The 23,855-nt window shown below is 37.5% G+C and overlaps 2 protein-coding genes and 4 non-coding genes across 6 annotated transcripts; all 6 read right to left on the reverse strand.

Moving 5' to 3' along the window:
- Positions 1-3,361: 3,361 nt before the first annotated feature.
- LOC116112585 lies at positions 3,362-3,485 on the reverse strand. The gene has a single exon (XR_004125267.1). It is a non-coding gene; the product is annotated as a small nucleolar RNA snoR80 (small nucleolar RNA).
- Positions 3,486-3,536: 51 nt separating this feature from the next.
- On the reverse strand, positions 3,537-3,647 carry LOC116112589. Its single transcript, XR_004125271.1, has one exon. It is a non-coding gene; the product is annotated as a small nucleolar RNA Z152/R70/R12 (small nucleolar RNA).
- A 63-nt stretch (positions 3,648-3,710) lies between these two features.
- Positions 3,711-3,798, reverse strand: LOC116112588. Its single transcript, XR_004125270.1, has one exon. It is a non-coding gene; the product is annotated as a small nucleolar RNA R11/Z151 (small nucleolar RNA).
- Positions 3,799-3,957: 159 nt separating this feature from the next.
- LOC116112587 lies at positions 3,958-4,052 on the reverse strand. The gene has a single exon (XR_004125269.1). It is a non-coding gene; the product is annotated as a small nucleolar RNA Z157/R69/R10 (small nucleolar RNA).
- Positions 4,053-6,191: 2,139 nt separating this feature from the next.
- Positions 6,192-7,860, reverse strand: LOC116112550 (peroxidase 3). The gene is made up of 4 exons (XM_031398673.1): positions 7,575-7,860; positions 7,211-7,405; positions 6,959-7,121; positions 6,192-6,819 (listed from the first exon to the last, which is right to left on the reverse strand). Exons 1-4 carry the CDS (start codon positions 7,782-7,784, stop codon positions 6,404-6,406), a joined length of 984 nt encoding a protein of 327 aa, XP_031254533.1. The 5' UTR covers positions 7,785-7,860; the 3' UTR covers positions 6,192-6,403.
- Positions 7,861-11,988: 4,128 nt separating this feature from the next.
- On the reverse strand, positions 11,989-13,662 carry LOC116112560 (peroxidase 27-like). The gene is made up of 4 exons (XM_031398687.1): positions 13,419-13,662; positions 12,842-13,030; positions 12,603-12,765; positions 11,989-12,504 (listed from the first exon to the last, which is right to left on the reverse strand). Exons 1-4 carry the CDS (start codon positions 13,641-13,643, stop codon positions 12,098-12,100), a joined length of 984 nt encoding a protein of 327 aa, XP_031254547.1. The 5' UTR covers positions 13,644-13,662; the 3' UTR covers positions 11,989-12,097.
- Between the last annotated feature and the right edge of the window lie 10,193 nt (positions 13,663-23,855).

Raw genomic sequence — 23,855 nt, forward strand, 5'->3', positions numbered from 1 at the left:
GACCGGTCCTAGGACAGGGTTTGGTTTTTGGACCCAGTCCCAAATGCCGACCTCTAACTGAAATTATGAACTAAATCTCTTTTCTAGGGCTAAAGATGTAGCCCGATTTATGAATATGTATTAATTTTATTGTTGTTAGTTTTAATTGAACATTGTCTAAGTTTTATTATTGCGTGTAATGCTTTCAATTCTTATGGATCCGAGAGTTGAATGATATCATGGGTTGGATTGAGATCAAGAGATGAAACCTAATTAGTCTAAGGTAATAAAACCACAGATTGAGCGAATGCTAGAGATCGGTTACCGCGATTATGAGGTTCTGGTAAATTTCATAGAACTTAATGATCTTTTAACTTCTAAATCTAACTTAGAGATATTTCGGGTTGTTGCTTAAGAGTTAATTCACTAATTGTTCAAGAGAAAGTTAGTGAAATACTAGGGAATTTGGCCTTTAGAATAAGTTTAATTAGGTTAACAATAATTGTCAATGTATAGGATTAAATTGGTATGAAATTTGTGTCATAGGTTCAGTCATATTGATTTTCAACCAAAGTTTGATAATAATTATGCTGCTATTTACTTTTAATACTTATTTCTTAAGGATTTTGATTTATCAAATAGTAATAAGATATATTAGTTTGGTACTTGGTAAGTGATAGTTCTCTTGGGATTTGACACTCGTTACTTGAGTTTTATTACTTGCACGATTTCGTACACTTGCGAATAGCTTGTCAATGGATGAAAGCTCTCAACGAATTAGAATGAAAGAATATCTTCACCAAATCAAGGCAACTTGTAAAAACACTCATGACCTTGAGCTAAAAAGAGTATAATTAGGTAGTTCCACTCCTCCAAATAGGATCGATTTTACACACTTATTTCATAGCAAAAATAGCAAAGACATATTATTAGAAAGAGACTGACTTGTCATTCTCTTAGAACACTTCAAACACTTGTAATCACGAGTGATCGCTCTCTTTATAATCTTCATTATCGATCACAAAAGAAATCATAATATAATTATAATGGACATAAGACTTGCTTATATCATCTGAACCACTCTGAAAACCTATCCTATCAACTTTTAGGGCAAAAAAAATGTCCTTGGCTCAAATAGGCTCAAAGACGAAGACACCTTCAACAAAGCTGGAAGCTAAAGCCCAATTCCGATTGAGCCCACAACAGAGTTCTGCAGATGAGGCCTATTCGATACGCCTGCCCAGTTGCCCACCATCTAGACCCAATAATCAGAGGCCCAATTCATTTAGGCCTCATTGCCAGCTTATCAGGGCCTAGGCCCTCTGATCATAGAACATCTGCTAGACTTAAAATCTACTTGGAGCCTAGGGTCGCCTACTTACTCCGGTACTATCTGAACTCTACTAAAGAGGTCAATCACTACCCTAATTCATCTTAAGATCCGTATCCTAGGCACGTTGGGACTCCTTTTCCTACTGAGGTAAAGGAGTCAAAGGCTCCACTCTTTCACAAAACCACAACTGCGAGGACTCCTAGTCCCACCAGGATTCGAAGACCCTGCAATCACTATTTAAACAGAGGTCAACCCTTTCACAAGGGACACATGACACCTACAGACCTCGGAGCTCTCACTCTTGAGGATTTCGCATTACAGCTGTAGTTACAGTCTCCGACTAGACTTTTGGTAACCTTTTCTCTCCCTAACCCTCACTAAATTATCTCACTCAGCCTTGCTTACTTGAGCGTTGGAGTGCCTATGACAAACGCCACCCCAGTGTTTTCGGTCCGCTTCACGCTTGTTTTCTTGCGTGTGCAGGTGCAGCAGATCACTAGTGGCCTCAACCTCACAGGATCAATCCATATTTTCATAAACGTAGATTTTTGCATCTACATCAACTTGTTATTTACATACTAACAAACAAGCATCATCACTGTACCTTAAACACGTCTCACAATCACTTCAGGTGAAATTTCTTAGCACTTTATATGTGCGTAATCGTTAATGTCAAAATCATGCATCAACAGTTTTAATATTCAAATCTCAACTTAACAGTTTCACTTTATTATATCATATTGGTTTTAATTTTAGATGTTGAAAAAGTAATAATATATATAATCTTTTTTACTATCATTTCAACCAATTTGGAGATATAATATTATTGCATATTGTTTATTTTAAACTAGTATGACTATTGTAATTTTTTTTGTGTATGCTTATTTATTAAATATTTGTTTCTAGTTGATATTGAATCTTAAGCATTTCTAATATAATTTATGAATTTGTATGCAAATAACTTAGAAAAAGATAAGGTAGATAGAAAAGTTAGTTAAATTTCAAGAAAAAGATAAGGTAGGTAGAAAAGTTAGTTAAATTTCAAAATAGAATTTTCAAAAAGTTCTAGTTTACTACAAAAATTAAGTAATAATATTGTTTTGTATTCGGAAACTCTTTAGAAACCAAAAGTGGTACCATTTAACACATTGATGGTGCTGGTGCTAGCAGTAAACCATTTCTGGTCGCCATTTGCTCGGGGAAGGTTTCATCGGAGAAGCCTCATGTTTAAATGGTTTTGTTAAGAAAGGTAAAAAGGATGATATGGCCTTTTACTCTTTAATTTTTCGTAAAAAACTGAAAAAAAAAAAAAAAAAAAAAAAGAATAGTACTATACTTACTTACAAACTTTTTATACAAATGAATGTGACAAAATATGATTAAATGATTTTAAACTAAAAATAAATTTTCATACAATTATTTTTTGTCACAACTGTTTTAATAAACAATTTATAAGTATAAATATTTAATATAAATTTGTAAGCTTAATATTTGTACTCACGTGACCAAACCAGGTCGAGAGAGCACAGTTTTTTTTCTTCGAACTCATATAGTTCTATTTGCTTCATTTCATTAGGAGTAAAAGGGATTTTTAGTAATTATAACAGCATTTTCGTATCCATTTCTGCTGTCAATCCTCGCCCAAAAAATATATTTTGATTACCAATTTATATAAGTTAATATGATTTTATTACCAATAAATAATTTCTTTTACTGAAATGCTTCTCCCAAAACTATAGGCCATCAACCACATTTTTATTCATTAACTCCTTTCTTACTTCCAATCGTCCATGACTAATGATCATCGGGCATAAATCATCGATGGATCATCGATGGCCATAAACCTGCCATCACTGTCCATAAATCATTTCTTCATCAATCATCACTCAATATTAATTCTTATTCAGCCGTTCAATTCCACATTCACTTTCCTTTTCGTCTTTCCCAAGGGATTGAATTTTGCTTAGATGATTTTAGACAAACCCTACTCAATTAAATAAGTGGTTTCTCAAGGATTAAACATGAAAGTGGTGTTTCAAGGATTAAAAGTAATGTCTGTGGTGTTTCCACGATTAAATGGCATTGTAGAACCAACAATCAGGATCGCCACATGAAATAAATATCGCGCCCGAGCCATTATACCGAGAGGAACCAATTATCCCCCAGAATTGGTAATGGACGCTTTGACCATAACCTACTAATTCATCAAACAAGTGGGATTATTAGTGCTCAGTGGAAGGAGAAGTCGTTTAATAAGTAGGTTCACGGCGAGGATTTTCAGGTCCCCTCCACTACCCTTAACACACATTCAGTGCTTTCATCTCATCATAGCATCAAAATCCCTTTCAGCTTTTAAAAAAAAAATAAAAAATAAAAACATTCTTAAGAAAACAAAGAGAGGCTTCAGTGTGTGTAACAATCAGATCATTGACAAAATTGCCTCACTGAAATCCGCTAAGATATATTTAATTTATCATCATAAGCCCCCTATTCTATTCTCTAAAAATCACAAGGTGAACTGGGTGATCTGGAAATAGCCTTCTCTCTTCCACCTCCAATATCAAGGATGAAGAGAAAAGGGCTTTCCCCAAATTATCCGATAGTTACCTTTAACTGAAATAACCTAGAAATTAAATAAAAGAAGTAAGGTGCTCAGACAGCCAAGGGTTAGTCTTCAACTTCTGGGAAAACCCAGATCAGAAACTCTAGTCCACAAATATTGTATCATCACAGCACTCTTCCAATCTCATACAAATTCAAAACAACCTCAAAGACAAAACCTCCTAAAAACTAAGAACATATGATCAAATAAAAATAAAATACATACGAAACTGCGAGTTGATGAGATGAAGAGGCAGCCAAATCAGAGCGATAATGAAAAAGGTCGTTACGTTGTGCCGTATATATAGGCAAGTGTGTTGGTGGGATGAGAATTAGGGTTTCAAAGAGTGCGTTTGTTGAGTTAGGGTTTTGTTGGCGGCTGGGCCTTTAAAATTTGGGTTTGGAAAAAAAGTTAGCGACCAATATGGTAACTTACAGCCCAATCTAAAGTGTTGGGTTGCATTTCTTTTTCGTATTATCTGTTTTCAAATTTCATGGAAGGCCATTTTCTATAGACTAGTTCAAACCATCCAGACGTTTAATTTTTATTATAGAAAAATAATTAAAATTTAATTTCTAAAAAATTACTTTTTACTACACATTTAAGTGAGAGAATAAGTATGATGATGAAAAAAATATGATTATCAATAAGCATACTTAAATTTTGTACATGAATCCTTTACAATCCTGTAGGAAATTTATTCTATCAGAATTAGAAATCATATATATTTGAGTTGTCATCACCTGGACCTCCAATAATGAATTCCATTTTATATTAAGAGGTGTTTGGATCATATAATATTTTATTATAAGAGTATATTATATTTACGAAAAGAATAATCACTTTGAAAATTACTTAGAATATTTAGAAAATGTGTTTGATTGTTTCGAATAAATTGGTGAATAATATATTTAATTGGAAAGATAAATGGGTGAGTATGTTATATAGATTACTAAATTGCCCCTCTTTTTAAATATTAGTATAATAGTATTTTTTATTATTATTTTTTGAATTATTTCTATTAACCCCCTATATTTGAAATTTTGTTAAAATACCCCAACCATATAAAATTTTAATTTGTAACAAAATGACCCCCACCTACCCCAAACCACTGCTGACAGCCAGCCACCACCGCCAATAGTCGACAGAATGGTGCATGATTGGCCATATGTGGCCGACAGTGCTCTGGTAAAGCTGAAAATGATCATGGATCACAAATCTATAGCCGGAAAACAACCAAATCTATGGCCGTTTCCAAAGATCCATGGCCGAAAAATGCCTTACCGAAGCACGACTAACCAGATCCCTCCGATTGTATACAATTACGGCAACTGACGTCGACGGCCGGCGGTGGTGAATCATGACAGATGGTGATCTTGGGTGACTGAGGATATTTTGTTAACTTTTAAATTTTTTTGTGGTTGAAGTGTTTTAGCTAATTTCTCAAATGTAAGGGGGCTACGAATTATTATTTGGTAGACATTTAAGGGCAATTATGTTTGAAATGATTTTTTAATTAAGAACAAAATAGGTAGAAAAATCAGATTATCTCGATAATGTTTTAATAATATCTCATAATAAAATAATAAAATTATCTCTTATATTACCATTAATAAATATTATTTATAATAAAAGATTTCTGTTATATTTTATTACTGGTAAATAAAACATAAAAATCTTATAAAATAAACAAAAATTAACCTATCATCTTTTATAGCACTTATCCAAACGGCTGAGAAATTATTTGAGATGTGGACAAATGAAGAGAGAGAGAGAGAGAGAGAGAGAGTGATAGATCAATTGTCAAATTCGTGGTCCACACGCATAAATTTAATAGTCTGGTAACTATGCAATTTACGAAAACTGTGACTCTACACCTTTTAAAACAGTCCAGGTTCTTTTAACGTTACCGTTGTTTCATATATATTTGCCACAGAAATAATTGTTTTTGTTGCCCTTCAATTATGGGTGGGTGTCGTGCTTTCTTTAGACAACATTCCAGGTTCCAGCTATGCTTGAAAAGACATAAAATGCATTTGGAATTGCTTTTGAAGTTTTCAAAAGTGTTTTCAGAAGATGGAAAATCATATTGGGCTAGACTGCTGTTATAAATATACCTTTTCTTAGGTTTTCTCTTTTATGTTATACTTCTTATAGAAGCATTTCCAAACCCATCAGGTCGTTGGATCATAGAACAGCCGGGAAAAAAGTGATTTAAAAAAAAAAAGAAAAAAAAACATTAATTAAGTTGGGAAATTTATTATTTTTGCATGAGAATGACTGCAATCTTATACATGATTGCTGTGTTATTACATGAACACAATCTTCTGAAGGTACCAAGGAAGATATTACACAACGGCTAAATTATTCACACAACATAAAATACATAGCCCAAGTCTCACCAAGATTTATACATTAACAAAACTTCCAAATCAGAAATCAAAATTTGAAAAAATGAGGGGCAATGCGAAAGTTTAGTCTGTCTAGCTCTAGGTGTTAACCAAAGCACATTGCTTCCTGATCTGGCCAGTTGTTCCAGTCTTAACATTGACGCGTCCCATTTTCTCCATAGAGGTGGCGAATTCAGAGAAGAAATTTTGCAATGATCCACTGAGTAGTTGGTTAATTAAAGCCAATGAATTAGAGTTAGTAGTCAAAGCAGCATCAGATTGGAAGAGACCCCTTCTCTTAAGTAAAAGTGTGTAGTAACTAAGGTCAAAAGTCTTGCGACTCCCGGGGTCCATCTCAACTTTTGTGGTAGTATCATTGCGAACTCTGCACTTATTTGCCCTCAGAGTTGCTGCATATTCACTATCAAGCGCAGGGTCTTCATCACCTACTCCAGTGAAATTGTACAGACGGTTTTCAAATGATGTGCAGTGAGAAATACCGATTGTGTGCGCACCTGAAACAATTCCGTAACACTTATGTTAGAGAATAGTTGCATAGTCGTTTGTTCTTGCAGTAAGTTTGGACAAGTTTCCATGTAATTATAACAGTGTGTCCCATAAGCTGATGGAAATGGTGATACATGTTGGGCTTACCAGATAGCAGAACCAAGTCTTTTAGATCAAGTCCTTGATTATTAAAGAGTCCGCGTATAGTGGTGAAGTTGTGAAATGGAGATGGTATGTTGTTTGCAGCTTCTGTGGCATTGGAGATCGTCCCGTCTCTGCGTCCAGTTGGAACATTCCAGAAAGGACCTCCCTGTTCAGTGAATAGTAAGACAGAAATGAAAACTGGAGAATATGAAAATGTAACTAGTAGGTTTAAAGTAATTTGAACGGAGTTCTTACTGTTGTCACAATTGAGTCCCTTGCAACTAGAGAAATAATATCTGCACAGGAAACTACACCAGGGCATTCATCTTCCAGAAGGCTCTTCACTCTGTCAATGAAATCGAAGCCTCTGAGTGTTTGATTTGGAACTGCATCCCTCTCAGCATCTGCGTTGCCTGTAGTTGAGTTTAGAAGCACAGATGCATCACAACCCTGTAAATTAACAAAATGTTAATGTCTAATATTATTCAGACTGTACTGAGAGGAGAAGACAACCAAGTCACTCAGGTGTTAATCAATAAAAAAACTAGTATAGCATGAGGGAATTGAAGATAGATTTGCAAATTAACAGGAAAAACAAAGAGGGAATAAAAACACAAACCCTGACAAAGCAGTCATGGAAATGCATTCTAATGAAAGTTGCTGCTAGTGATGGAGCATTGGGGATGTGCTCTTTAACATAGTTGAGCACAATCTGTTCAGCTTTTGGGCAGCTCTTGGCATAAAATCCCAACTGCAGTTGAGCCTGACTTCCCACCATAAGTCCGAAAAGACTCAAGACCACAATACCAAATTGATTCATCCCTCCCATTGTTTCTTTCTTGATATGGAAGAAACTTCACTGGTAATAAGGAGCTGCTTTGATGTCTTGTTGCAGACACAAGCCAAATGATTTATAGACCTTAATTATAGCAACATGATAAGAAGGTAAACCATAAAAAAAGGTCCACCTAGCTGACTACCATGTGCTTTCGTTTGGAATCTTTGATATATTTTAATGTAAAGTAGTTCATTTAAAATACGATTAGTTAAGTCTTGTCCCTTGTAGGATGGGTGATATAAGATTCATATACAGAGCATCGACCAATGGAAGTAATTTAACCTTTGATAAATATTGTTTTTTACATTGTAAATGGAATCCTTTCTGTTTATTAAGTATAAACGGTAACTATTGTTGAAAATAATTAGAGATGTAATTGTCCCACCGCCACCGGGACGTGGCGGCTTAAATTATTAATGGATTTGGTAATGTCTCTTACGATTGCAAACTAAAATTATACAACAAAGATACAACAATGTGGTGGAATAATATCAACGGGTTCACCTGCTCCCGGATGGCTATGGTGTCATACGCTGAACTGTTCATTTTTCATATCAATAATTTGCTACCTGCTGCAAACATTGCAGCCGACACATTTAAAAGAGATGAGAAACAAATTAAGAATTTGACATATTTATGTACAGTTTGTAATGAGCTGTATAGATCTTATAAAATGACCTTATAACTACACATGGACTGATGCTCATATACAATAAGACGAGAGATCGACCAAATAAAAAAAATAAAAAAAAATTGAGAGTATCAAATCTATAAACTACAGAACATGAGTTACAAGATATCTGTTTTATTGTCTTTAAAAATAATTTAAGAATCTTTCATGGGGATATACTTTGTTTCAGTATGCGAAAAAACCGATCTCCAAGAGATGAAGAAAATAATATGCCTTGGTAAAAGCTACTCTCATTGCTTTCTTTTTGCATAGTAATAGATTATTTAGCTTTAGACAAGCATAATTTTTTTCTTTTAATATATATTCTTTTGACGTAAAAGAAAAATATAATCAATCCTGTGGCTGCAGTTCTTTAGGATTTATGTACTGTAATGTCTTATTGACATCACTGGCTAGCCTTTCTCGAGATGGCCGGCCAAGGGCGAACAGAGGTGAAACTAGAGACTTGCAATATACTATCTTACAAATTCTTTTTTTTTTTTTTTTGTTCATAAATTAATCTGCCTTAATTCCATTGGAGAAAACAGAAAAAGGGAGGAATATAAGAGTAGGTAGCTTAGTCTTTTAAATGAAAGGAATTTAGTAGTTCTTTTCTTGCACTTGAATCTGCCATCACTAGTACTGGTAACTGTGTTAATTAGTTACTATATTTCTTAACCTTTTTCTGTAGAACCATTTACATATTGGTAGCTACTTGTCAACAGAAGTGTTAAGTTAGATTTGGCATCATAATAAACCTGTTTTTACCGTGAATTAGTTTTTAGTTAGTAAATGTAAAAGCAAGTTAATTACTTGATAACACCTCTCTGGTAGGGAAGGCTAAGAATATCGCTGCATATATATGTAAGTAACTACATGGAAATGAATCGCTAAAGTTTTAAAAAAGTATCAAAAGTTTAAAGAAAAGAAAATCCTGAAAGAAAAGTCATAAGACATCTACACATAAGAAATATTGAAAGCAAACCACTTATGTAAAAGAGTAAGGAAGTATTTAATATAATCTTTTAAATTTGAATCCTTTGATAATAAAAGAATAACAGATTTAATATAGTATTTCGAGTTCCAGTCTTAAAAAGAATTATTATTAAAATTCTTATCTAACTTATAATTTTAAAATATTGAAAAATTAGTTAAAGTGTGTACAAATAAATATAATCACTCTTAGTCATATATATATATATATATATATATAAAGTTAAGTACCTTGTCATTGTTTTGTGTGATTATATTTAATTAAATTAACCTCGTTAAAGTACGTGTTGATATCGTGCTTACGGTGCTTTAGAGTTTAGAAGGGGCATTACTTTTATGAGAAATTACGTTTCAATAGAAGGCAAAGGAAGCTCCTTTTGTGACAGATCTAACTGTTGCCGGTCAAAGCATAAGTTTAAAATATGATTAAGTTTCTGTATATGTCAATGTGCATTAATTTCTCTACATGTGCGTGCATATAAGAAACAAGAAAGATTTAATTAATTGTGCACATCAATTATATGTTAGCATCATGACAAATTAATGTTAATGTGAATGTTTTTAACTATTAGTTAAAAGCAAGTTTCTACATGAATAATGAGATTTCCAGATTATTTTATAAAGTTTGAAAGATAAGGACAGGGGACCTGAACTTTTATCCCCACAATATCGTATAAAGATTAAAGGTATCTTATAATAGAAACTTTTACCGATAACGAGACATTTGAAGACATCGAAATTCAGGAAAGGAAAAGTCATATTACAGCTGCTTCAAATAAAAAGCTAGTATATTAAATGATTATATTCTGTCGTTTATATATATAATTACGGCTGACATGATATAGAAGGTAGAAGCCCCGTGATTATAGCACTTTAGTAAGAAGAGTTTTCTTTATAAATTGGTTCTTTGTTTCAGTCACAGAGCAGAAGGAGATTCCTTTACTTGGGTTAGATCTGAATTGCATTCATGCACATGGCATTTTTCGATTAAGATAAAAATTTCATTTGAATCTTAATTTGTCTCTGCATCCATGAACATGCCTGCATATAAACAAGTACCGACTAATTAACTTCATGCATAGGATTGGTAAACGACCTCTTACAAGGTCGATAGCTGTGATATAGAGTCCTAAAATTTTACCTTAAAATTGATGTATGAACAGGTTAGAGCATCTCTATTGGTATTATTTATTTTAAAGAGCATATTTCATATAAATAATAAGCATTTTCATTAATTTCTAAATATAAAAAATAAAATTTATATTCAAATCCAATGGACTCTTTAAATTAGACTTAATAAATACAAGAGAGACTTAATAGGAGAGAAAATTAATAATAAAATACAAAGAAACTTGTAATTTATTAAAAGCATCTTCAATTGTACTCTTTATTTTAAAGAGCATCTTTCATATAAATAAATAGTATCTTCATTGATTTCTATATATAAAGAACAAATTTTTTATTCAAATCTAATAGACTCTTTAAATTTTAGGAGAGATAATATGTTTTTTCAAGAAAGAAACTTAATAGGAGAGATAAATCATAAATAAATTGCATAGAAACTAACAATTTATTATTTAAAATTAAGATAAAGAGTAAAATTTGACTCTATAAGAGCATCTCCAAATGACTATTTATATGACCCAAACTATTTATTATAAAAAGTCTATCCATAAAAACAAGACTCCAACATGCTCTTTATCTTTAAAATATATATTAGAGAGTGAGTTTGACTCTCCACATTTAGAGAGTCAAATTTCACTCTCTATCATAATTTTAATTAATAAACTACAAGTTCCTATGCATTTTATTTATTAATTCTTTCTCCCATTAAGTCTCTTTCTTAAAAATAAAGAATATCCTCATTAAATTTAAAGAGTCTATTGGATTTGAATAAAAATTGTGTTTTTTATATTTAAAAATTAATGAAAATGCTCTTTATTAATATAAAAGATGGTCTTCAAAATAAAGAACACCATTAGAGATGCTCTAAATGTGAAGAGTAAAACTCACTCTTTAATTTATATTTAAAGAATAAAAAGTCTATTGAACTATTATTTTTATGAATAAATTTTTAATAATAAAGAGTTTGAATCATATAAAGAGTCATTTGGAGATGTTCTTAGAGGGATAAATAGTCCAAAAAAATGAATGATTATGAATATGATTGGAATGCCAATTCAATAATATTTTTGGGTTAGTAACAGCTACTAAATTGGTTTAAATTAATATTGAATAATACAATTCGGATGAGCGACATATACAGTCGGAATGCTGTAATAATTTATTAGGACGGAATATTAATGACTTAAGGGCACAAGAAGATTAATTAGCTAGTATCTCAAGAGTAGGACAAAAGAATTTAGATGGAATAAATCAGAGTTCAAATTGACCAATCCTTCCTAGGCAGCTGTCACATTTCTTTCTCAATTTTTTTTTCTTTGTTCTGGAAGAATTGATTTTTGGCGTTTTGTGTACAGTAATAGTACTGTATACGTATTTTTGAGGCAATATTGGAAAGGAACATAATGATCTTATTGGTTGGATAAATATTAGAATCCGATAAAATACAAACTTATTTTAAGTTTCCACAATCCACTCACGTGACAACAAAATTTATGCAAAAACAAGTAGTGGCAAATTAATTGACAAATGCACAGTGCTTCCTGATTTCACCGGTTGTGCCTGTGAGGACGCCAATTTTTCCCATCTTGATCATGGATACAGCAAAATCTTTTGCAAAGTTAGATCCATGGGTAGCAGCCTGAAGTTTGACATAAGCTCTAGTCTCATTGTCATTAAGAAGAGCTGCATCAGATTCGAAGAGTCCTCTTCTTTTATTTACAAGAGTGTAGTAATCTTCGTCAAATGTTTTGAAGCTTCCAGGATCCATTTCGACAAGTGTTGTGGTGTCACCAGGCTTGCATTTTCTCTTCAAATGCACTATGTAATTAAGATCCAATGAAGGGTCTGTGTCACCTTTGCCAGTGAAATTGTACAAGCGATTGGAGAAGGAACTGCAGTGAGATGTACCAATAGTATGCCCTCCTGCAAATTAACAAATTAAAAAGATCTATAATGACTCATGTAAAAATGTCTTGACAGTTCTTTCAAAAATTTCTGAGATTAAAAATTTGAAATGTTACCTGATAAAACCACTAGGTCCTTTTCGTTTAAACCCTTTGCTGCAAACATTTGTTTTAGCAAGGTTATGTTGGCAAAAAACGGTGGTAAAGATGTTGTCTCTGAGCCATTTGAAATTCTTCCATCTCTTCGTCCAGTAGGAACGTCCCAAAATGGTCCATGTATCTGATAAAAAAAAAAATAATGATTGTTAATTTAATTAATAAGCCACTGTAGGACATGAAACTGGTTAATTAATTACCACTCCAACTGCATCTCGAGCTACTAAAGCCAGGATATCAGCGCAAGAAACCACACCAGGACACTTCTTTTCTACTGCAGATTTTACAGCATCAAGAACTTGGTATCCCCTCAGGCTTAAGTTGGGGCCTGCATCCTTCTCAGCTTGATTGTTCTTGGTAGAATTTAGAAGCACAGAACCATCACATCCCTGCCAAACCAACTTATTAGAACATGTAAATTCTCTAAAATTAAATCGCCGTATGCTAATCTATAATATTTAATTTCTAAGCATTAATTGCGTGCTTACAACAAAAGAGAAAATCTAAAATACCACGAAGGGAACACATTACTTATACCATAAATCCATATCTTTATGTCACAGAAAACAAATTTCTCTTATTTATCTTTCTAATTAATGTGATTAATAATTGATAAATGAATATCTCTGTACATATATTCATTACCTTGTGATATAATTAATTTAATACTTCATTGTACTACAGACTTTGTCGACAACAAAATGATTCATGTATTATTACTCTAGCTAGCTGTTATATGCATGCATGTGCGCACGAAACTTAAATAACTCAACTTACCCTAACAAAACAATCATGAAAATGCATTCTTAACAAAGGAGCAGCAATAGTTGGTGCAAGAGAAATGTGTTGATGTGTAACTTCTTTTACAATGGACTCAGCAGCTGGGCATGTTTTCTGGTAGAATCCGAGCTTTAAGCCCTGCCCATTCGAGAGATTTATGACTAAAAGAAGATGAATTAGTTGAAGTAGGAAAAATGATAGCAGTTTTTGATCAATAGCCATTGTCACTAGAAATGGTACTGATCAACTTAATTGTGTAGCCAGGCATGAGCAAATGTCCTGGATTTATAGTAAGTTCAAGTCTTTTGAAAAATGAAAATATGAATAGCCGGGCTGTCATGTCATTGTATTATTGATAATTATTATCGATAAAGGTTGTTATACAAAAAAGGCCACTTGCAATATTTTATTTCATTTGGAAGTTTTGGGCTTAAACTATATCCATGGATATCTGTTTCTTTAACTAATGCAAAGTATTATATAGAACGAAATAAAGTTCGAATAGATACTTGAACGAACTCTGTACTAGCTACAAATAATACTCATGAAAGTAAAACGATGTATGAAATAATAATTAATTCAACAAATCAAGAAGAATTAGATACTAGTCTTTTACAAGAACATTATTAGACCCTTGAAATTCCAATAATATATTCTCCAAAGTGAAAAAGTTTCATCCACTTGAACAGTATAATAAGAAGATATAGAAGAACGACAAGTGAGTGTGGTTAAGCGTTTAGACTTCTGTGAATGGACATTGCACCATCTTTGTATACGTACTCGGTGTCGAGAATCTGGAGAGTAGTTGATATATGATACTTGATATTGCAAGCAACATGTCGAAACATGTGTTAGCTCATCAACGAATCGTCAATTTAATTATTACAAATTGTTGGCAATACATGCATTAGCATTAATCTTCATTGGTTGTCAATGCGATTGATTGACATTATTATATTTATAATATTTAATAAAACATTAGGCCGAAATTTAAGGATAAAATTTTTGAACAAAGACCCGAATTTAAGACGAATTAAATTTAATTAATTCCATCCTCTAGACCTGCACTTAAAGCCTGCAAAAAGACATGCATGAAGATTTTGATTTAACATTAATCCTTCCGAGGAATGAATTGTCAGAATTAATTCAAAATTAATATCTTCATCCATACCGCTGAAAAAAGAATAAGCAAACCAATGTCTAGACTCCTGCATATTCATGCTTGCATGAACCTATTACTTAATTGCTGCGATAATATTGTGATTATCTTTCAGCAGCTAATTGCTGGATTTGAGAATTAATGACAGGTTGGTCAACTAGGACCCGTGAGTCAGTAGGGGAGATAAGTCTAATCGAATAAATCAATTAATTGGAATGTCCAAAATATATTATACAGGGCGGCTATGGTGGNCGCACTTTTGTTTCATTTTGCCCGATAAATTTTATAAATTCTTCCAAATGTACATCAGTTCGTAAAAGAAAACTTTGTAGGTACCTTAGTTTGTAGTCTTCCATAGCTTTTAACTGTTGCTTACCGTGATGAATCGGACCAATTGAGACTACCCGAGGAGTATAGGCATTTTCATCTAGTTGACGTAGACTCTCTTGAACTCTATGAATACTGCATTCTTCAGAGAGAGGAATCAAGGATTTCATATCGTTTCGCAAAGAAGTTGCCAATCCTAAGGATTCCATATTGTTCCTCAAAGAAGTTGCCAATGCTTGTTTGGGTTTTCAATGTCAATTATTTATTTAACCCATTTTTAGTGTTAAAATAATAATAAAATGGCCTTGTATACAGAGTCTTTATTTATTGCAAAAATAATGAGTCCTCATGAACTCTATTTTATATGACAAATCCAAAATAATAATATGGTTGGAATTAGTCGTGATGAATATGACATCTTATAATTCTTTTTATGCAAAGTCTTTTTTTATTATACAAAAAGAATTAGTCGTCATGAAGTCTATTTATATGAGTATTCCAAAAAATAGTAATAATATAATAAGGTGATGAAATATGCTTAAATAAATTAGACAAAGTCTTTTTTAAGAATTAAGAGAGTATTTGCTTTGTTGTAACGCAAATCTTAATGAAATTATTTTTTATTTGGTTTTACAACTTAACATAATAACATGCATTTCAATTAAGTGTTAAATTTATTTAATTTTCTTCACTTCTATGAGTTTGTAACAGTTTATATTTGCGATACTAAAATNAGGGATTGAGTCTCTGGTATATTGTTTGAGTAGACATTGGACTATAGATTTATCAGAAACCACATGTAGATTGGTTTAAGTTGTTTATTATTTCCTCAGCCAATTAAAGGGTTTCAAATGATATATATAGGTAGGTCCATCAAAAATTTGCAGATTATGGATATTGTTCATCATTACCTTATATTGGATGTTAAATCTATCAGTAAAGCAGATTGCAAATGTATTTGATTGGTTCTAACATAATAAAATCATCTGACTAATTAAAACTTCAGAAAAAGATTTTACAGTTAGAACAAAAACTGATACTCTTTTCGACATAAATAAAGATAATGATCGACTAGATCACTATCTAGGTGTAAAATCCAGTCCTAGTGAACTGTACATCAGAACCGTCAGAAATATAGTACTTATACAAGGCTTCATCATCTTCCATTTTCTTAGACAGATGCCAAAGAGTAACATCTTTAGTTTCAATGCCCCAAATCTGCCCAAGTTTCTGCTTCAATTGGATAGCTTTGTGTATTTTGTTCACCCTTAACCCTATTTTAAAAGCCGGAGAAGAGACTGTAATATTTACAACTCGTTCGTCAGGATATAGGTCAACAACCAGAAAAAGTTCAGCAATGGTTCCGAAGTTATATTGCTTGATGGTGGTGAAGTCCACTAACTTAATGTTCTCGTATAAAATATTTTGTCTACTCACAGGAACTCCTGTGTGTTCAGTTATCTTCTTTTTCAATTGATAAACAGTTGCAGAAGTTGGCATTGTGATCATTGGCTTCACTTCACCTCCTGTAATCAGGAAAGTCACCTCTTCCACCTCCATTATCCTCCTCAAACCTCAAGTGTATATCTATCCACAACTAAAACTTCAAAATCATATATGTTGATGCACGATTTTGACACCAACTAAAAGCACATGTGAAATGTTGAGTTGACCCCAAAAGACACACGTGAAAGTTTTTAAAAGAATGGAAGTAAATGCAGTGAGAAAGGAGTTTTAAAATGGTTCGGATGCTAAGGAAGCAAATCCTACGTCTACTGATATTTTTATTAATGATAAGGGTCAGGTCGCTTTAGACGACTGACTTTACATTGATATTGCAAGGTATTGAAGACTGTCTTTTCTACAGAGTGAGTTCTTATCAAGAGTAACATCTGCGAATCCCTTTAATGAGAGAGGAACTCCCATTTTATAGTGGGATGCCTTGAGGCAATCATCACTGAATCTGAAAGTTGGTGGGATGATCCGCACAAATCATTTGTTTGGAGTAATTCACGTGATTTGCTGCAGGAGTTGGACACGCGGGATCATCACAACTCCTTGCTAACCTGACGTGCACCCATTACTCTGAAGAAAGCAAGCTGTGGGTGCCACCGTGATTACACGAAGCAACTGCGTCAGGATGGCAGTAGGCTCTTCCCGAGGTCTAACCTTGCGCACTTAACAGGGCGCCATGTCAGACCTAAGTTCCCAGGCATAACAGGAGTCCCCTAGTTTTTAAGGTTTGAGAACCGAACCTTGGAAACTACAAGTCATGCCGCAATTGGATGATTCCCGAAGATTCTGGAAATTCCAGAAATTCTGGAAACCCCGACCTGCCTGAACGTAGGTTGGGATGGAACTTTTTCGAGAACGACCTCACATGTCCATTGTTTGCAGGGGATGAACGACCTGGTTTTGTCAGACGTCACTTGTTGTCCTTTCGCCGTGGGTGCATTTAATGAAGCAGTCCCTGTGCTGACAAACGTGCCCTGTGCGTGATAAGTGCCTACCAGATGCATTAAATGCGTTGTACGCCGACACAGTACGCCTTATTAGGACATTAAATGCGCAGTATGTTGGAACGATGCCCTTTACCAGAGCATTAAATGTGGATTTGACACGCAATTAACGCTCTGAGAAAGAGAGAATGTCTGTCGTTTGGGCTTTTTAACGAAAGAGATGAAGGTCTGACTTTATCCAGTAGCGACTCTCACTCTTCCCTGCTGATGCACGACATGTGGCTGTGATCAATGGTGAGAAACCTTTGCCGCCCAAACGTCGTTTCAATTCTGAGAAACCCAAGCACCGATTCATATGCTATAAAAACCTCGAGTCGTCTTCAGGCAATGTTACCAGAGCCTTTTTCCTTAGAGAGTAAAAGGTTTGCGCAAACTTGGGATTTCTGCCTTTCAAACCAGTGTTTTCAAGCATTCGGAGCGGAAGTCGTTCTCACACTTCGTACGGTAAGAGCTTCTCCCAGTTTCTGTTTTGTTATTTTCCATAGTTGAGTGGCGTCTGTCTTCCAGTAGCTTATCGGAGACGAGATGCTTAGGCCTGGTTCGAGCCATGAATGGCGGCTCGAATCACACCGTTAGGGTTTCCTTTGGGATTTTGGGAGTTTGTTTTTTCCCACATCATTGTACGAAATAGCGTACGATGGCTAAATGACCCTCCTGCTTGTCACTTTTGCAGACCGGCAAGATGGACCCCTCAATGACCAGATCCGAACAGGGAACCAGTTCGTCCCCAAAGGATGCTCCAAACATCCCCGTCGAGGTCTTCTCGGTGCTTACCGGGGAAGAACTCGAGAGGGTAGTAAAGCAATACGCTATTGAGGTGGATGCTTTCCTTGACGTGGCGCACTCATCGCGATACCCACTAAGTGGTCTGGTCGCGGTTTCTGAGGAGATCATCAAGGGTGGGGGACTGATCCCCTTCCACCCCTTCATCAGGTCGCTTTTGGACCACTTCGGGGTTGCGCCAATGCAGTTGACCCCAAACACGTACGTCATTGCTGTTGCAATGTATATCGCGTGCCAAGAGAACGGATTGGGCGAGCTAACCGCTATGGAGGTCGGCTGCTCTTATTATTTGAAGAAGAGTAAGGACAAGGACTCTTACTACTTGTCTAGGCGGCCTACTATCGCCGATGGGATACATAGCTATCTGAGTAACGCGGGTGCCTACGAAACGAAGTTTTTCTTCTTTCGTTACGATGGCCATTGCCACTTCCAGGATACGAGTAGGTCCCTTTTCTTTCTTTNACCCTTCTGTTTGTCGCTTTTGCAGACCGACAAAATGGACCCCTCAACAATTGGACCCGAACAGGGAATCAGTTCACCCCCACAAGGTGCTCCAACCGTCCCTATCGAGGTCTTCTTGGTGTTCACCGGGGAAGAGCTCGAGAGGATAATAAAGCAATACGCTATCGAGGTCGATGCTTTCCTTGACGTGGCGCACTCATCGCAGTACCCGCTAAACAGTCTGGCCGCGGTCTCCGAGGATATCATCAAGGGTGGGGGACTGATCCCCTTCCACCCGTTTATCAAGTCGTTTTTGGACCACTTCGGGGTTGCACCGATGCAGTTGACCCCGAATGCGTACGTCATTGATGTTGCAATATATATCGTGTGCCAAGAGAACGGACTGGGCGAGCTGACCGCAATGGAGGTCGGCTGCTCTTATTATTTGAAAGAGAGTAAGGACAAGGATTCTTACTACTTGTCCAGGCGAACTACTATCGTCGATGAGATACACAGCTATCCGAGTAACGCGGGTGCCTACGAAACGAAGTTTTTCTTCTTTCGTTATGATGGCCATTGCTGCTTCTAGGATCCGAATAGGCCTTCTTTTTCTCTCTCTCTCTTTTTTTTTTTTTTTTTGAAATGTGCTTTTCTAATGACCTGGTTTCTTTCGGACAGTTAACAAGATGACCGACCTAGGGCTGCTCTTCGATAGATGTAGGATCGTGCATTTCGGCTCCCTACCAGAGGATCAGTGCAACGCAAAGAAACTTGTGACGACCGTGAGCTTACAGAAATACGGTTTCTTCAACGCAAACGTCGCTAGAGCCCCCGTTGAGTAAGTCTTGCTAACTGACCCCCTTTTGGTCGTGAAATGAAATATTTTTGCTAACGATGTCTTGCATGCAGCGACCATGCCTCCGAAGGACTCAGAACAGCCGCGACGAAGGCAGGTCAATTTCCCTCGGACGAAGAAAGCCAAAGCAGCCGAAGCTGCTTCAGCAATTCCCCTGGCCCAAGGCGCGACGTCGGGCCCACCAGCGCGACCTCCTGAGACTCCTCAAGCGCAGCCGTCAGAGGACGTACCAACGCGAAAAACGAAGGCTTTCGAGCCGTCCCCTGCTCGGCCAAGGTTGAAGACAACGGCCCAGGGAAAGAAGAGGAACCAGATTCAGGTCGAAGAATCAGAGACCGAGTCTGAGGGCGACCAATCAAAGAGGTTGCGGCCGGACGCGAGTAAGTCGGGCAAGGCACCTATGGACGACACGGCGGCTGTTGAGGCCGCGAAGAAGGGTACCCCAGTGTTGGACTCGCTGGGGAACCTGTTGGAGTATCTGCAGCTGGTGGTGTACGCCCTGCTGGAATGCAGACTCTCGGAATATTTCGAGCAGTTCGCAAGTTCCAGATATTCCGAGAGTCTGCATTCCAGCGAGGTGGACCTAATGTCCACATCGGTCCAACACTTGAGCAAGGTGAGCGAACTGTCCTCGGTGAGGACTTCCCTTAGCTTCTTTTCATTAGCTAACTCTATCTTTCTTTGTTCGCAGACTCTTCTTTCCATGAGAATGTCAATCAAAAGGGTCCAACTGGGGGCCGCGAAGGGAGGTGTTGCTCTGAAGGAAGAGAACACAGTGCTCAAGCGAAGCCTGAAAGTTGTAGAAACAGAGAGAAACCTGTCTTCTGAGTCGACGAACAGGTATCTGAACGAGAGAGACGCAGCTCTTCGCACGGTGGATTTCCAGAAGGTGCAACTCGAGAAGTAGGGAGAGGAAGTAAAAGAGCTACAAAGGACCATAGCTAGACTCTCCAAGGAGGCCAGGGAGAGGGACCAGAAGCTCAAAGCGACCTCTCTACAGGTCCTATGAGCAGAGCAAGAGAGGGACGCCTCCGAGAGGGAAAGGCAAGCCGTTGCAGTTGAACTTCAGGAAATTCAAGAGAGAGTTGCCTCCCTAACGCAAGAGATGCAGGATCATGCCGCGGAGGTTGAGGAGAAGGCTGCCGACTGGGCAATTGACTCTATTTATGCCTTGCGACCGAAGAACCTGTGACTTGACATGTCCGACCTCCCGGAAGACTGGCAAGACACACTTATGTCCACGGCGCGGGAGGATGATGAAGCGGCGGCCTCCCGAGTAGAAGGTTCGGGACACGCGATGGACAAACCTTCAACCGACCAGCCCTGGGACAGGGAGGTCGGCCCCCCAAGGGCCGGATTAGTTCTTGTAATCGCGTCTTTTTGCCTGCTGTACTTTTCAGTAATGAAATACATTTTTTGCCTTTACAATTTTCTGTTCGCTTTATTATACATGTGTACTTCTGGATTGCTTAAATTTATTGAAACAAGTGTGATGGCATAATACATTCACACGAACAAGATTACATGCGAACAAAATGACACTTTACAAGAAAATTATTCACAAAAATCACAAGTTAATTTTACAAGGAAAGCTGAGTTCGGAATTACTGATAGTATGGTCGAAGGTGCTCAGCATTCCAAGCTCGGGGTACCTTGGAACCGTTCAGCCTTTTGAGATGATAAGTCCCCGGTCTTATCACTTTGTCGACGCGGTATGGACCTTCCCAGTTTGGTCCCAACACTCCTGCACTTGGTTCCCTGGTACCGAGAAGAACTTCCTTTAGCACAAGATCTCCGACCTGAAAATCTCTTCGCCTGACCTTTGAATCGAAGAACCTCTTTGCGCATTGCTGATAGGCTGCTATCCTTAGCGATGCCTTGTCGCGATGTTCTTTAACAAGGTCTAGGCTTGCTCTCATAAGCGCTTCATTGTTGGCCTCATTATACAAGTCCATCCGAAGTGAACCAGTTCTCACCTCTACAGGGATCATCGCTTCGCATTCGTATGCTAGTGAAAAAGGTGTTTCTGAGGTGGAGGTTCTTGGAGTAGTTCTGTACGCCCATAGGACTTCGGGGAGGTCGTCGGCCCAACTCCCTTTGGTCGCGCCAAGTTTGACCTTCAGAGTGTGCTTGATGGTTTTGTTGACAATTTCAACTTGGCCATTTGCTTGTGGCCTTACTACCGAGGCAAACTTTTTATGGATTCCCAGCTCGTCACAAAACTGTTTGAATTCCTCGTTGTCAAACTGTTTCCCGTTATCCGAGATGAGGGTATGAGGAATTCTGTAGCGGCACACAATATTCTTGAAAACGAATTCTTGAAAACGAAGTCCTTGAGCTTTTTGGTTGTGATCGCGGCTAGAGGTTCAGCTTCAACCTATTCAGTGAAGTAATCTACCGCGACCACGACATATTTGACTCCCCCTTTTCCGACTGGCATGGGACCGATGAGATCGATCCCCCACATAGAGAAAGGTCAGGGGCTAGTCATGGTTACCAGCTCGTGGGAGGGAGCTCGCGGTATATTCGCGAACCGCTGGCACTTATCACACATTTTGACAAAGTTGTAGGCGTCATATTGGATTCGGGGCCAATAGTACCCTTGACGAACAACTTTGTTCGCAAGAGATCTCGCGGCGGTGTGATTACCACAGATCCCTTCATGTATCTCTCACATTTTATAATCTGCTTCTTCGCTAGTAACATATCGGAGGAGAGGGGCACTAAATCCTCGCCTGTACAATTGGTCTCCGATGAGGGTGTAGCGAGCAAATCCAGTTTGTAGAATTCTTGCCTCGACCTTATCGTCGGGCAAGATTCCATCCTTGAGATACTGAATAATGGGGGTCATCCATGAGTCTGGGCTCGTTACATTCACGGCATGTTCATTTGGGCTGATACTTGGGATTTCGATGAATCGAACTAGAATGTTCTCCGGTGCATCTGAGTCTAAGGATGAGGCTATCCTTGCCAAGGCGTCTGCCACAGAATTGTTTTCTCTGGGGATCTGAGTGATTGCGAAGTGCTTGAACGGCTTGAGTGCGGCTTGAGCTTTCTTCAGGTAATTGATCATGTTATCTTCCTTGGCTTGGTATTCTCCCAAAATTTGGTTAACGACTAGCATGGAGTCACTGTGGACGCTGATCACAGTTGCACCCATTTCCCTGGCCAACCTAAGTCCAGCGAGCAGGGCTTCATACTTGGCCTCATTATTAGTTGCTTTGAAACCGAACCGGAGAATGCCATGAATGCAGGCCCCTTCGGGACTCAACAAGAGAAGGCCAGCTCCAGCCCTCTTTCTATTCGATGATCCATCGACGTAGAGGGTCCACGTCGAGAGATTTTGAACGGTTCCCTGGATGACTTCGCTGGGCTGTTCTGACTCGTTCGCAGGACGATGCGAGAACTCTGAGATGAAGTCGACAATAGCTTGCCCTTTAATAGCTGCTCTTGGTTTGTAATGGAGATCGAACTGGCTGAGTTCCATGGCCCATTTGAGCAATTTTCCCGATGCCTCCACTTTTTGGAGGACCTGCCTAAGCGGGTAATTAGTCAATACATGGACTGTATGGGCATGGAAGTAAGGTTGCAGCTTTCGGGATGCGATCAGCAGGGCATAGGCTAATCGCTCCATTCCTGGATACCGCATCTCGACATCGAGCAGATGCTTGCTCGTATAATACACTGGCTATTGCGTTCTGCTCTCTTCCCGAACAAGAGTTGCATTGACCGTGAACTGCAAGACGGACAAATACAAAAGGAGGATCTCTTGTGGGAGAGGTTTGGACAGGAGTGGTGGCTTACCGAGGTGTTCCTTTATCCTCTAGAAGGCCTGTTCGCACTCGGGAGTCCATTCGAACTTCTTATTGGCCCTAAGTACATTGAAGAATGGCAAGCAGCGATCTGTTAGCCTTGATATGAAGCGACTTAGCGCCGCTATACGCCCGTTCAGGCTCATAACTTGTTTTTTGTTGGTTGGGCTCTTCATATCGAGGAGAGCTTGGATTTTTTTGGGGTTGATCTCAATACCCCACTGGTTAACCATGTACCCTAGGAACTTTCCCGAGGATAATCCGAATGAACATTTGAGGGGGTTCAACTTCATTCGGTACTGCCGAAGGATACCGAACATCTCAGCAAGATATGCTACATGATCTGAAGCAACATGGGATTTTACCACCATGTCGTCTACATAGATCTCCATCGATCTGCCTATCTGTTCGGAGAACATCCGGTTAACCGGTCGCTGGTAAGTTGCACCAGCGTTCTTGATGCCGAAGGGCATAACTTTGTAGCAGTACAGTTCCCGATCTGTAATAAAAAATGTATGCTCTTCGTTTGGCCCGTAC

This window comes from Pistacia vera, unplaced genomic scaffold, assembly GCF_008641045.1.
Source record: "Pistacia vera cultivar Batoury unplaced genomic scaffold, PisVer_v2 Contig663, whole genome shotgun sequence".
NCBI classification, from domain to species: domain Eukaryota; kingdom Viridiplantae; phylum Streptophyta; class Magnoliopsida; order Sapindales; family Anacardiaceae; genus Pistacia; species Pistacia vera.

Excerpts from the sequence above, each read along its gene's own strand:
- LOC116112560 (XM_031398687.1), bottom strand. The coding sequence starts at position 13,643 with ATGGCTATTGATCAAAAACTGCTATCATTTTTCCTACTTCAACTAATT. Across the intron at positions 13,031-13,418 it reads TTCATGATTGTTTTGTTAGG|GGATGTGATGGTTCTGTGCT; the intron begins GTAAGTTGAGTT and ends TTGGTTTGGCAG. Across the intron at positions 12,766-12,841 it reads CTCGAGATGCAGTTGGAGTG|ATACATGGACCATTTTGGGA; the intron begins GTAATTAATTAA and ends TTTTTTTATCAG.
- LOC116112550 (XM_031398673.1), bottom strand. The coding sequence starts at position 7,784 with ATGGGAGGGATGAATCAATTTGGTATTGTGGTCTTGAGTCTTTTCGGA. Across the intron at positions 7,406-7,574 it reads TCCATGACTGCTTTGTCAGG|GGTTGTGATGCATCTGTGCT; the intron begins GTTTGTGTTTTT and ends GTTAATTTACAG. Across the intron at positions 7,122-7,210 it reads GGGACTCAATTGTGACAACA|GGAGGTCCTTTCTGGAATGT; the intron begins GTAAGAACTCCG and ends TTCACTGAACAG.